Source organism: Myotis yumanensis, unplaced genomic scaffold, assembly GCF_028538775.1.
Source record: "Myotis yumanensis isolate MYYU_CA2020_CCGP unplaced genomic scaffold, mMyoYum1.0.hap1 SCAF_2, whole genome shotgun sequence".
Taxonomy (NCBI): Eukaryota; Metazoa; Chordata; class Mammalia; order Chiroptera; family Vespertilionidae; genus Myotis; species Myotis yumanensis.
In genome coordinates this window covers 185963374-185975754 of record NW_027223753.1, presented here as the reverse complement: position 1 = coordinate 185975754, position 12381 = coordinate 185963374, and the positions used below count along the sequence as shown (strand labels likewise).

At 39.7% G+C, this 12381-nt stretch overlaps 1 protein-coding gene across 9 annotated transcripts in view; it reads right to left on the bottom strand.

Moving 5' to 3' along the window:
* The window catches only part of TNIK (TRAF2 and NCK interacting kinase), a 349351-nt gene that overhangs the window by 40903 nt on the left and 296067 nt on the right, over positions 1–12381 (bottom strand). For 5 of the 9 annotated variants that reach the window (XM_070406798.1, XM_070406799.1, XM_070406803.1 and 2 more), the window contains 4 exons: positions 12103–12266; positions 9948–10045; positions 8887–8910; positions 2745–2929 (listed from right to left, as the gene is read on the bottom strand). In XM_070406798.1, coding sequence (XP_070262899.1) covers positions 2745–2929; positions 8887–8910; positions 9948–10045; positions 12103–12266 — 471 coding nt within the window. The remainder of the gene's footprint in view (positions 1–2744; positions 2930–8886; positions 8911–9947; positions 10046–12102; positions 12267–12381) is intronic. The other 4 variants (XM_070406800.1, XM_070406804.1, XM_070406802.1 and 1 more) reach the window with 1 other exon arrangement.

The following is a 12381-nucleotide window of genomic DNA, read 5'->3' as shown; positions in this document are numbered from 1 at the left end:
CTTGAAATATTCTTTAATGGGTGATCATTTCAATCTGTCTAAAATTTACCAATTCTCCAAGAGCCACGGCAGGTTTTGCCTCCACTCTAACCATTCAAGGATAGTCTGTTTACTATTTCTCAGGATTATAGTAATGGAGCCTCTGGATTGTTTTATTTTTATTTATTTATTTTTAAAAATATTTTTATTGATTTCAGAGAGGAAGGGAGAGGGAGAGAGAGATATCAATGATGAGAGAGAATCATTGATTGGCTGCCTCCTGCACGCCCCCTACTGGGGATCCAGCCTGCAACCCAGGCATATGCCCCCGACAGGAATCAAACCTGCGACCCTTCAGTCCACAGGCTGACATTCTAGCCACTGAGCTAAGCTGGCGAGGGCATGTTTTAGCAGACTGTATTCTGTTTCCTTTCCAAATCATCTTGCTGAAATGAATTCTCTCACGTCACTCCCAAGCTCAGGACACCTTTGACCGTTCCCCAATAGCTACATGTCAAGTGCACATTCTTGTTCTGGTCTCACCAGTCCAGACTTCCCTCCTCATATACCCCCACTTTCCCATTAAACTCAACCTTCTGGGCCTTTACTTCAACTGCCTCCCTCCAATTCTAATATTACCCCATGTTCTTTTCTATCTCGATGACAGCGATATATGTACACGTCTTTCCTCTGGACTAGACTGTAAACCCTTTGAAGCCTGGACTCGCAATTTCAGTTTAACAGAATTAAATGTAAACCAAAGTCACTGAAGACCAACTTCATTCCAGATGACATGCGTGGTGTTAAGAGTAGAGAGAGGAATAAGGCACAGTCTTCATCCTCAGGGACCTCACAGGGACCCAACATGCACTAAATATCCCAATTCGAAGCACTAGATGAAACTACAGGAATATACTCGAGGGACAGTGGCAGCACAGAGGGGGCGGGCTTCACTTGTGTAGGCTGGGCTGTGTCCAGGTGATTTCTAAAGGACTGAAGGGTGCCAGACGGCAGAGTGGAAGTGTAGCATGGTCCATACGGGCAATTTTAGAAAGGTGGGTGTTTCTGTAGCAGGGGAAGAGATAGACTAACAGCCTTGCAAAATAGGACAGGAGGCTTAAAGACCAAATGCAAGTTAACATCCCCTCCAAGGCTGCCTTTGGTTATTCTACCAAATATTGATTTCACCCTGAAATTTTCCATATATAATTTTGTCTCTTTCTAACTAGAATCTAAACTTTTGGAAGGCAGCATTCAGATTTCAAGAATATGCACTTCTTGAATGTCTCTCAAAGCCCTCAGTATGGTATCTAATACACAGCGAAAGTTTCACCAACCTTTCAGATTCATTACCTGCCCTCATCCTGATAGTTGTACACTCAGTGCTTAAAGGGAATTCGAAACATCTGTGAGAAGAACTAACCAATGCTGTTGAGATAGAAACTGAAAACACCAGCATATTTTGCCAAAATGTTCTGGATTAGTGATTTTGCCTCTTACAACAATTTTATTTGCTGTTAAAGAAACACTTTAATGAAATTTGTTTCAAAATGTCATCTTTTTGCATATTTATAGTTGTTAATAACTGGGTAATCAACAGTAAAATAACAAGAATGGATTTCTTCCGTGATGGTAATTGGATTTGCCTCTCAGAATTGCTTATATGTGATGATCATTAATCAGTGGAAGACATTCCCTGTGGACTGGCCAGCCCTGTGTCTCCAATCCCTGCTGGAGAAGACAGTAATTTATAGCCTGAAATGGTATCTTCTCTATAGGGAGTGAGTGTGGTGCGATGACTAATCCTAGTAGCTGAGCCAAAGAAATGGAGGTGAATGAGGAGTGAAGTTGGAAAGTCAGCATCACTCTATCAAAGTTACAGCAAACAAGAGCAACAGCTCCTACGTTTCTTTGGGGAGGAAATGAGAGATGCATGTGAGTGGGACTGTATGAATATGTTTGTTTGAATTGGGGAAGCAAATAGGGAAGAGGAGGGATTCTGTCATAATATCTTGTCCAATGAGAAAAAGAAGTCAGCCTCCACTTCACTGAAAAAGAGAAAATAGTAAAGGGTATACATACTCAGGGAATTAGTATAAAGCAGGTATAAATAAGGCAGGTATAAATATAGATACAAATATCCAAAAAGAAGACTGCAAAGAGGCTGACAGAATGTATGTGGTGAAGTCACAGGTCACAGAAAAAAAGGATCACATAAATGAGAGAATGAAGACGATGAAACAGAGAATCTTGATAGACAGGTTTAAGTCAGACACTCAGAAGTTTCCTGCAGGATTATCTGATTCCTGATTCTTTTTTGGGATGCTACCCCACACTGCCACATGCATTCCTCCTTATTTAGTGGTGATGGGCTAGGTCTCAGGTTGTTCATTTTAACCCTGAAATGTCACTGCCCATAATTTAACTCTTCCAGTTCCAGGGGGACAGGTACGTGTCAACAATCTGCCTGGGAATATCATTTGCCCTGGAAATGACAAGAACCAAGAAAGCATTACCAAAGAGACAGCCCAGCAATGGTACCTGGATAAAGAACATGCCGTCCCAGAAACACCATGTATTCTAAGTGACTGTGTCCATGAAGAGAGACAGTCATAGAACTATGCTCTAATGAAAAGACGAATCCCCAAAGCTGATTGATCCTGCCAGAGACTCATAAAAACTCTTACATTTAATTCATATTTCTCATCCTTTCATTTTGGAGACCTAGCCCTCCCTGGCCCACATGTAAAAAGCTGTCCTCTTACATCAGTCTGGGTATGTCGCTGACAGCCACCGTCCCGTCATGGGTCTCGCTCTCCCCATCTTCCTCCTCTTCATCACTACTTTCCGACTCCTCACTGGAGGAGGAGTAATCAGTCACTTTCTTCAGCGGGCGGTTGGTTTCTTCAATCCGGAGTTCTCGTAATTCTTTGGCTAATGCCGTCAGATCCTACAAGAGAAAAGTTTGTTCAGCATATATGAATTTTAGATACGACCAAAGTGACATTTCTCAATAAGTCAGTGATCCAGCATAAGCAACAAGAAAAAAAGCTCTCTATAGAATTGTTACAAACATAGTTACTGCATGGAACTAGGAAAACGATGTTTGTAGCATGTAGAAACTAGAAAAGATGAAATAAATTTAAACTTTGTTCAAAACCAATTGCTAGACTGAGATTTTTCAAATCTGAATACAATGGTGTATATATGTGTATATGTGTTGTGTATGTACACATATATACAGACACTGGGTCCTCGTTTTATTTTGGGAAGGTGAAGTTGGTCACCCTCAGGTTAATGGGAAAATACATGGGATTAGAAATTGTTCCCCAGTGTGGTGGGACTCCTGCCCACGCCACGGTCATGGCCTTCCCCCTCTTATGATGGCTACTGTACCAAAATCTAGCATCAGTCACAGAACAGAGCAATTCCCAAGATTACAGCTACAACAATGACTCATCTGGTGTGTCATCATTCCCCAGAGAGCAGAGGCACACATCAAGTAATGGCCCAACCAACCCAAAGCCCAGTGCCACTGACATTTATAGCCACGGAGCTGAATTAATCAAGAAGAACGACAACAAAAAAAGGAGTTCTCTTCCAGAATTATAGGTGTTTCATTATCTTTTGGTTTAAGCTGCAGTCACCTGGCAGAAACCCTGGCAAGGACTACTGAAATGAATGTGCAAACACCAAAAGGAAGAGATCATTTTTTTTTCAGTTTTCCATGAGTATGATGAAACCTCTAGCCTGATGGATGTGATGATGTGGTATTTAATCACCAGGCATATTGCAGGCAGTGTGCTGAATATCTGACCACCTTTCTATTTTACATGCTTTCCGAGCAATGCAGAGGGAAGCAGTTCTGCAAAAGCATGGCCGCTCTAATTTGCATGGGTTAAACTGCCCATGGCATACAGCATGCAAATGAGGAAAAAGCAATTTGACATCAGTCTTACCATTTCTCCCTATATTAGTGACCCATGTGGGAATCAGAACATTCAGTGAGAGACAGGGCATTAGGGAGAGAGAAACTCATTGAAAGATACTAAATCCCAGTTTTCTTTTGGCCATATTCTCTCTTTATTTCAATCCAGAAATGTATTTGTCTGATTCACCCGATGTAGGATTATGGCAATGTAAATGATCTAAATGGCACTTTGATAATCTATTCTAATTGATTAGAAAAAATGTGATTAATGTATATACTTAAATTATAATTTAAAATATATATTTTTTAAAGAAGACAACAGAGTGTCATGTTTCCTTATTGTCGCCTATATGTCAAGCATTGTTAAGACCAGGAAAGGAAACGCTAGGCATTTTATTTGGTCTAGAATTTAGGAAGTTCAAGGTGCTAAGTGGAGTTGTTTCTTTCTAATTTCATAGAAACCAAAGGGAAAGCAATAATGACTTTTAAATTTGTCCTAGATTTGCTTGAATTGAAGTCCTTGGAAAAGAGAAGCCATTGAAAATTCAAATTGTGCTCTCTGAGTTTTTACACATGTGCACAGATTAGGTGCATACACACATGGCCTCGGTCTCAGTATCTTTGCCCCATTAATGAAAATGAAAATAGAATTGGTACATATTAAAAGGTGTTTGAAGGTAATGTATACCACTAAAGAAGAGGAAAATTATCACACAGAATTTTATGCAAATTTATTTCTGGTTTCTTTGGCAATAGGCCAAAATAGAAAAAACTAATACTCGATTTTCACCTTTTTACTTCTTATTTCCTCTTTTTTTCTCTCTTATTTCCTCTTGACAACTGTTTATCTTTATCAAAATAAGAACAAAATGAAGGGTATGCTATACTTAAGTGCAGTGGGGAAATATAATTTAGATATTTGTTAAGGCTATGAATGAAAAAGGATATTATTATCCTCCAAACCACTAAAATAATAGCAAATTGGATAAATCTATTTTGTATTTTGTCTTCAGTATGTTAGGATCATGTTAGTCTCATCAAACAATATAACTGGCATTGAAAATGTTACTGGTCATTAAAAATACATTTTATTATGATTTAAAGAGAGAATATGGTTTAAAATAGTTTATTTCTAATGTTAATAATTCTGAGTAAAATATAATAATATTAACTATGATTTACTTAAATAAATAATAAACTTTTCCCATGGGTTGATTTTCCCATCTCTGACACTTCAAAACAAGACAAAGGAGATTAAAAAAATATTAGAAGTATTTAGCTGATCCGAAGTCCATTGATTTAAAGAAACGCTCACTTGTTAAAATGACCTAAACTTCTACAAACACTGTATTTAGGAACACTTTAAAGTTCTGACCTACTTTATAATTTTGCTTTTAATTAGATATTTTTTGCTTCTGCGTTATTAAAAAGCTATCTTTACTGAAACATTAAAAATTATTGCAAATTCCTTTTAAGTTTAATTGGTAACTGCCTGAAGGGTGAGGCATATATGAAAAGCTGTAGGTAACAACAATGAGTAACTCAAAAGTAATAACTCCAGTCAAAAAAAAATTAATCTTCTATTGCCAGTAGTCTGTGTGTTTAGCTGAAGTTTTGTTTCTTATCCATTCTGGAAGGACTTACAATAGCAAAGTTGTAAGAAACAGACATGATCTAACACTGACAACTCTGGGTTCAGAACCATTTTCATACATTTTATTTTCTGACAATACCAATTTTCTCCATATAATGAGTTTTTGTGGTAATTTATTGCTTTGCTGTCTCAAGCCTGGAGCTAAAAAGTATTAAAAAAGGGGGGGGGGAGTACTATTTAGCCTGGAAATATCTGAGAATGTGTAACTATAAAAGAAATATGGCAAAATTGTAAGATTTTTTTAACTACAGAGTAAATGTGAAGATAGCTAAGAGGCTCTTTTTAAAATATATTTCATTGATTTTTTATAGAGAGGAAGGGAGAAGGATAGAGAGTCAGAAACATCGATGAGAGAGAAGCATTGGTCAGCTGCCTCCTGCACACCCCGCACTGGGCATGTGCCTGCAACCAAGGTACATGCCCTTGACCAGAATCGAACCTGGGGCCTTTCAGTCTGCAGGCCGATGCTCTAGCCACTGAGCCAAACCAGTCAGGGCCTCTTTTTTAAAAAAAATATATTTTATTGATTTTTACAGAGAGGAAGGGAGAGGGATAGTTAGAAATATCAATGGGAGAGAAACAGCAATCAGCTGTCTCCTGCAAACCTCCCACTGGGGATGTGCCTGCAACCAAGGTACATGCCCTTGACCGTAATCGAACCTGGGGCCTTTCAGTCCGCAGGCTGACGCTCTACCCATTGAGCCAAACCAGTTAGGGCTAGTTAAGAGGCTCTTACCTAACAGTTTCTTTACTTTTTAGAATCAACTTGATATAATTTATTCCAAAAAGCTTATTTAATCTGATAATTAAACTTTACCTAAAATGAAGCTCTTTTAAGAAATAATATAGTTTATTCAGATTTTAGTTCAATTTTTTAAATGATTAAAATAATAGTTAAAGTTTTAAAGCTGGTCTTTTTAAAAAATGTTAAGTAATTTTTTATTGCTCAAGTTTTGTCCAAACTGGATGTGCTCTGGAATTTTTCAGATTCCTACATTCTAATGAAAAACTAGTGATAAAGCCGGTGTTTGCTTGCACCGTAATCCTCATGCCATATATTTCATTAGGCTAAAGTAAAGCAAATATTTATTTTCAAAGGTTGTGTGAAACAATCAGTCTATGCTGCACAATCTTATATTGCATTAGAGTGTAATGCCAAATTAATGGAAACTCCCCCAGATGATTTTTTTTGGGAAAAATCACACCATTAAATTAGCAACAAGTTTTCAAAAGAGCTTTAAGACTTTTCATTTCAAATCTGGGTTATCTAAATGTCAATTCAGTCACTAGAGAGAAGCCATATCAAAATCTAGGCATGGAGATATGGGGGAGGTTTAATTCAAGGTTTCTTAACTGTGGCACCACTGACATTTGGGGTTGGAGGATTCCCTACTGTGGGTTGTTCTCCTGGGCACTGGGGGATATTTAGTGGCATCTCTGCTCTGCCCACAGACGCCAATAGCACTTCTCCCATTTCCACGTTGTGACAGCCAAAACTGCCCCCAGACTTTGCCAAATGTCACTTGAGTAGAGGGACGGAAGGGAGTCACCCCTGACTGGGAACCACTGAGTCAGGCAGAACCAAGTAATCCTGTGTTTTTAGTGGTTCGGATCAGTGATTCTCAGGGGGTAGGTTATCAGAATTACCTGGAGGGATTTTTTAAAAAAAAAAACTACACATGGCCTTAGAGTTTTTAGTAAACAGCTCCCAACGCCCACCCAATTGCTTATCATTACTTATACACTGCTGTCCCCTCTCATCTCTGTCCAGTGTGCTAGAACATACCAAAATGAAGCAATTTTTAAAAGCCTACAATATTCTGGGTTAACCAGATAAAAATCCATGAGAAACCTTATGACAGCCATCCCCATGCCCATTTCTAGACTCATGAGATTTCCCTTGGCTTGTGCACACACACAAGCATTCTATTGGAGGCCAGAACATCAGAACATGGTTCTCTTTCTTCAATTCTTTGAGAGAAAACTAGTGATAATTCCCGTTCTTCTCACTGTTATGAGGGAAAGGAGCAAGGCGTGGCACAGAGGCATGAAAAACCTTTCCCTTTTTCCATTCTATAAGTGCCATCTACACATTGTAGACATGTAGAGCCTCTTTCTTTTATAAGCAATTATACTTTAACCATGAAAATCACTTTCCAAATCACTCTGAGTGATGAGGCAGTCATAATGCTGAAAAGTGAGGCTTTTTAATAAAGATCAGATGCATAGAAACATGCTTCTCCCACCTGCCAAAATAGCCCATACCTTTGGCCCAAACTTTAAAATGAGGATATCCCCTTGGCTTTACATAGTGTTTCATACTTCATAAAATGCTCTCGCACACAATCATGTGAGCAAGGCAGTGCAGGTATTTTTATCCCCATTTTAAAGATGAGAAAACTGTGGCCCAGAGAGGTTATAAGATTGGCTGGTCCTAGCCAGTTATGTATTGGGGGAGCTAGAATTTGAATACAGCCTGTTGTCTCTAGAGCCGGTGCTTTTTTCATATTATTTCACAAAAATGGTGCTCAGCAGAGCCACAGCCTTAAAGCCACAATGGTAGTCTTCAGTTTCCATGCAGTTAGGATTCTTTGCAAGGCTTGTCTCTTAAAAAACAAAAAACATACCAAAAAAAAAACAACAAAAAAATACAACACAAAAAAAACCAAACCCTCCAGTAGGCTGTATTCATGCAGGTCTGACAAACAGTAGTAAGGCGGTCATCCTTCTTAGCAAGCTAAGATCGACAAAGCCATATATTTTCCTAATGGAAAAATGTCTCCATGAATAAGGAAATAAAGTCACTTAACTCGCCAGTATTCATTAACTAAAGATGCTGTTGCTGTTGATGCTGTAGTTAATGTTCCACAAAATTAATCTAACAATACCCAGTAATTCCTTGTTCACAAATCACACGCTATAAATTCTCAGTGCCCTAGAATGATGTCTTTTTTCTTTGTTAGTAAAACCACCATCCCCTAGCAAGGCTGGCGAGCAAAGACTAAAAGCTCAGGTTTGCTATTGGAAGATACCAGAATAAGAAACTCTGCCAATAGCAAAGCACTGATGCTTATCTTTAGCCAGACTGCAACATCGGAAAAGTGGCATTGTGGCTTAGAAGGAAGGTGTCTGGAGCTTCATAGTGGTGTGTGAGGGCCTTAGCCTGGCTTCTGTTGAAGAGGCCTTCTCCCAACAGATCACTCCAAATGAGTGAGCTTTCAATCTGTGACCCAGTGGGCCACTTTTTCGGATGTCAGCATCAGAAAATTAGTTTCATATTGATATTTTTGTGAAAGCACGACCAAGGAAATATAATACTAACCTCATCTATAGCTTTCTTATAGCTCTGAGATAAGAGGAACCCAATCCAGAAGAATCCACAGGAAAGGAAAAAGCCAGAAGAAAGGTAGCAGGTTAGACACAAAACGGAAATTGTTAGTACACAACCGATAAATGCAAAAGGGCAAAGAGAACCTCAACCCAGAAGAGTGCAGATTCTCCTTATTATTACTCTCATTAAGCTTCCTTACTTTAAAACATAATCAACAAAAAAGGCTTCACATTTATTTCATAGAAAAGACTAGAGGCCCGGTGCACGAATTTGTGCACAGGTGGGGTCCCTCGGCCAGGCTGGCAATCCGGGTGGTGAAAGGTTGGCCAGGGGGAGGGGCCATGGGAGGTTGGCTGTGGGAGCGCACTGACCACCAGGGGGCAACTCCTGCATTGAGCATCTGACCCTGGGTGGTCAGCGTGCGTCATAGCGACCAGTCGTTCAGTTGCTTAGGCTTTTATATATATAGATGCTCCGAAAATTTAGGTGGAGAGTAACTCATCCCAAATTAATTTCTAACTTTCAAATTCCAGCCTCTGTGCTCTTATTTCTTTCTTTAAGGCCACTTGGGATTTGCTGTGTCATAGCAATGCAGCTAGAATTCATGTTATCAGGCCCCCTGGCAGACCATGCTTATCAGGTTTTGGTCCCGAAAATATAGTCCTAGAGGCATGAAACACAGCAGAAAAATTGTAATATTAACTCATATGGAAAATAATATGGAGAAAGGCAAGGTTGACAAGAGAAACCCAGAGAAAGTGCCCAAATCTTATTAACTGCTAGTTTCAACACCTTTTGGCCAAATTTGAGTAGAAATTATGGAACTAATGATAGGAATTATTTGCTAATGATCACCAAATCCATAAAGGCAGATAAACAATCCAATATCTGTTCAGTTCTTTCCTCATCAGGTACGTCTTCCTTCTGGATGCTTCTGCTTATTAATCTCAAGAATTTTTGTTTCATAGTCACAAGTGTATCCCCAATGACTTTATCCTGTGGGTTTTCTGGTGAATTAAAAGCTTAGAACTCTTTGAGGGAAAAGCACTCACAGCTGGTCGACTAGATCGGGTAATGTCCCTGGATTCTTCTGGCTTCACCTTGGAAGGCTCATGGGGGAGCACAGGTGATCCTTCCGACTTGCTGTTGGCTAGAGGAAAACACAGAGGGCCAAGAAAGGTAATGACCGTCAGAAAGTGCTGGCTCAAGTTCAGGAGTTCTGTGTGAGTCATCCTTTAGGATTACTCAGCTGACCCATTTGCTAAGGCACATCCTCAAGCAAATCCATGAAAAAAGAGTAAATGTTTAGGCAAACTAAATCAAGCAAACACACTAGTGGAAGTTCACTAGTAATAATAAGAGAAACTAGCGTGCACGACCACCACTACCATTTACTGAGCATTAATTGTGTGTCAAGCCTAGTGCTAAGTGCTTTCTATGACAATCCTCGCTCCAACCCAATCATGTGGCACATTTTCCTATTTTACAATTGAACAGACTTAGAGGTATAACACACCAGCCTAAGGTCACATTGAAATTATGGACAGAGCTGAGATTCTGTTTGGTTTCTCAAACTCCTAGTCTTAAGATTCAATGTTTGCTTTCTTCTTTTACCACTTATCCATGAGGACAAGTTATTTTGATGGAATTTTGTGGAGAAAAAAATTAGAAACCCATTTTATTTGGTGGAATAGTTTTTAAGTGGGTGTGTGGAGAGAGTTGTCTGGGTTCTTGAGGGAAGAAAGAATGAGGTGGGGGCAGGAAGGAGTGTGTTGATGATAAAGGAGAGGGACCCTAGAATAGAGATGCCAAGCATGGGTGGGGGAGGGCTCCCTGACAGCTACAGAGTGAAGAGCATCCCTTCCGTTTATGAGCTTATAGGTGGAGAAGAAGTAATCTAGGTTTTTTTCTAGGTCAGGACCAGAGATACAAGAGTGCTTTTGATCCAGAAGAACTAGGAGCCAAAGGAAAGAAGGTAAGAATTAAACCTGAACCAGATCAGAGAATTTTCTTTGGCATTTACTCTTACTATGGATATTAAGTTATCAATAGAAAAAGGTAAGGGAATTCTCAATTAAGTACATTTATATTTGGATCAAGGCAACACAAGTATACATAGCTGTGGCTGTGCCACTGACATTAGAAGAATGCATACAAGGGCAACCATAGGCCAGTCTATAACCCAGTTCAGAGATAGGATTATCACATTTCAAAATGGACATGTAGTGACTTTATTTATTTAAAACCTTGAAAAGATTTAGAAAGTAAGTAATGATTGTGTCTAGTGAAAAGGCTAAGAAAATTGTGCTAATATTTATCAAATTGCACTTTAAAAAGTCTTGGTCTTTCTTACGTGGAAGCAAAATTATCTTCTGAAGAAGGTTATTCAGAAAGAGTAAATTTAGATTAGCTAGAAACAATGTGCTGTTGTGTATAATTAGCTGGACATACTAATGTCTTTCACAAGCTTCCACATTAATGAAAACTGAACAATGATGAATGACTTGAATTAAATGGTCAGAGGCTAATTTTTACCTCTCCAACAGGAATAACCAGAAGAGTTAAATATGTATTTTAGGTTAAAATTTTATTTCTTCTCAAATATATATATACTAGAGGCCCGATGCACGAAATTCGTGCAAGGGGGTCAGCCCTCGCAGCCCTGGCTTCAACCGGAAGGTCGCAGAAAGGACATCCAGAAGGTTGTTCAGCTGTCCAGTCTCATTAGCATATTATGCTTTTATTATTATAGATCTAGTCTACATTAGTTTTTATTGAATTTCACTTTGAAAAATAACTAGTATTATGAACTATGTTCAGAATACAAAAAGGGACTACTGGCACAACGGGAAGAGAATACTTGGGGGTACAGGAAACTCAAAGCAGGAAATCAAATGAAAATGAAAATTCAGTGACTGGTAAGTGATTATAATTTCAAATAATACCAATATTCTGTGATCTCCCTGCAAAACATTGGTACCTGTGATTAGAAAGGGTTTAGTCCACACCAGATATCACATAATTGGGGATGGTGTCCCACTCCTCTAAGGATATTGAGGCTGAGAGCAGTTAAGCGGCTCTTCAGAACCACACAGTGGTGGCCACGCCAGGAGCATGTGTCACAGAAGTCAGGAAGTAGCCCGACTCCCTGCCCATGGCTCTCCTCTCCAGGCCATGTTGTCAGGGAGAGGCAAGGGAAAGCTTTACCTCGAACCCTGGTCCGTTCACTGGACCCTGCTTGCGATCCGGGCTGTGAGCCGCCCTGGGAGCTGGGCTGGGAGCTGGGAGTGCTGGAGCTGGACGAACTGCCACTGCTGGTCCTCTGCAGGGGGCTCTCCAAGATGGGCTCGGTTCTCCGCAGGTCAGGGTTGCTGCAAGGACGGCAGAGCGCAGTGACTACCCTCTCAAGACCTTGCCCTTGGTAAACACAAGCATAGACCAGTCCCATCTCAGTGCGGAGGGATAAAGAGTGCTTAGTGACCTTGA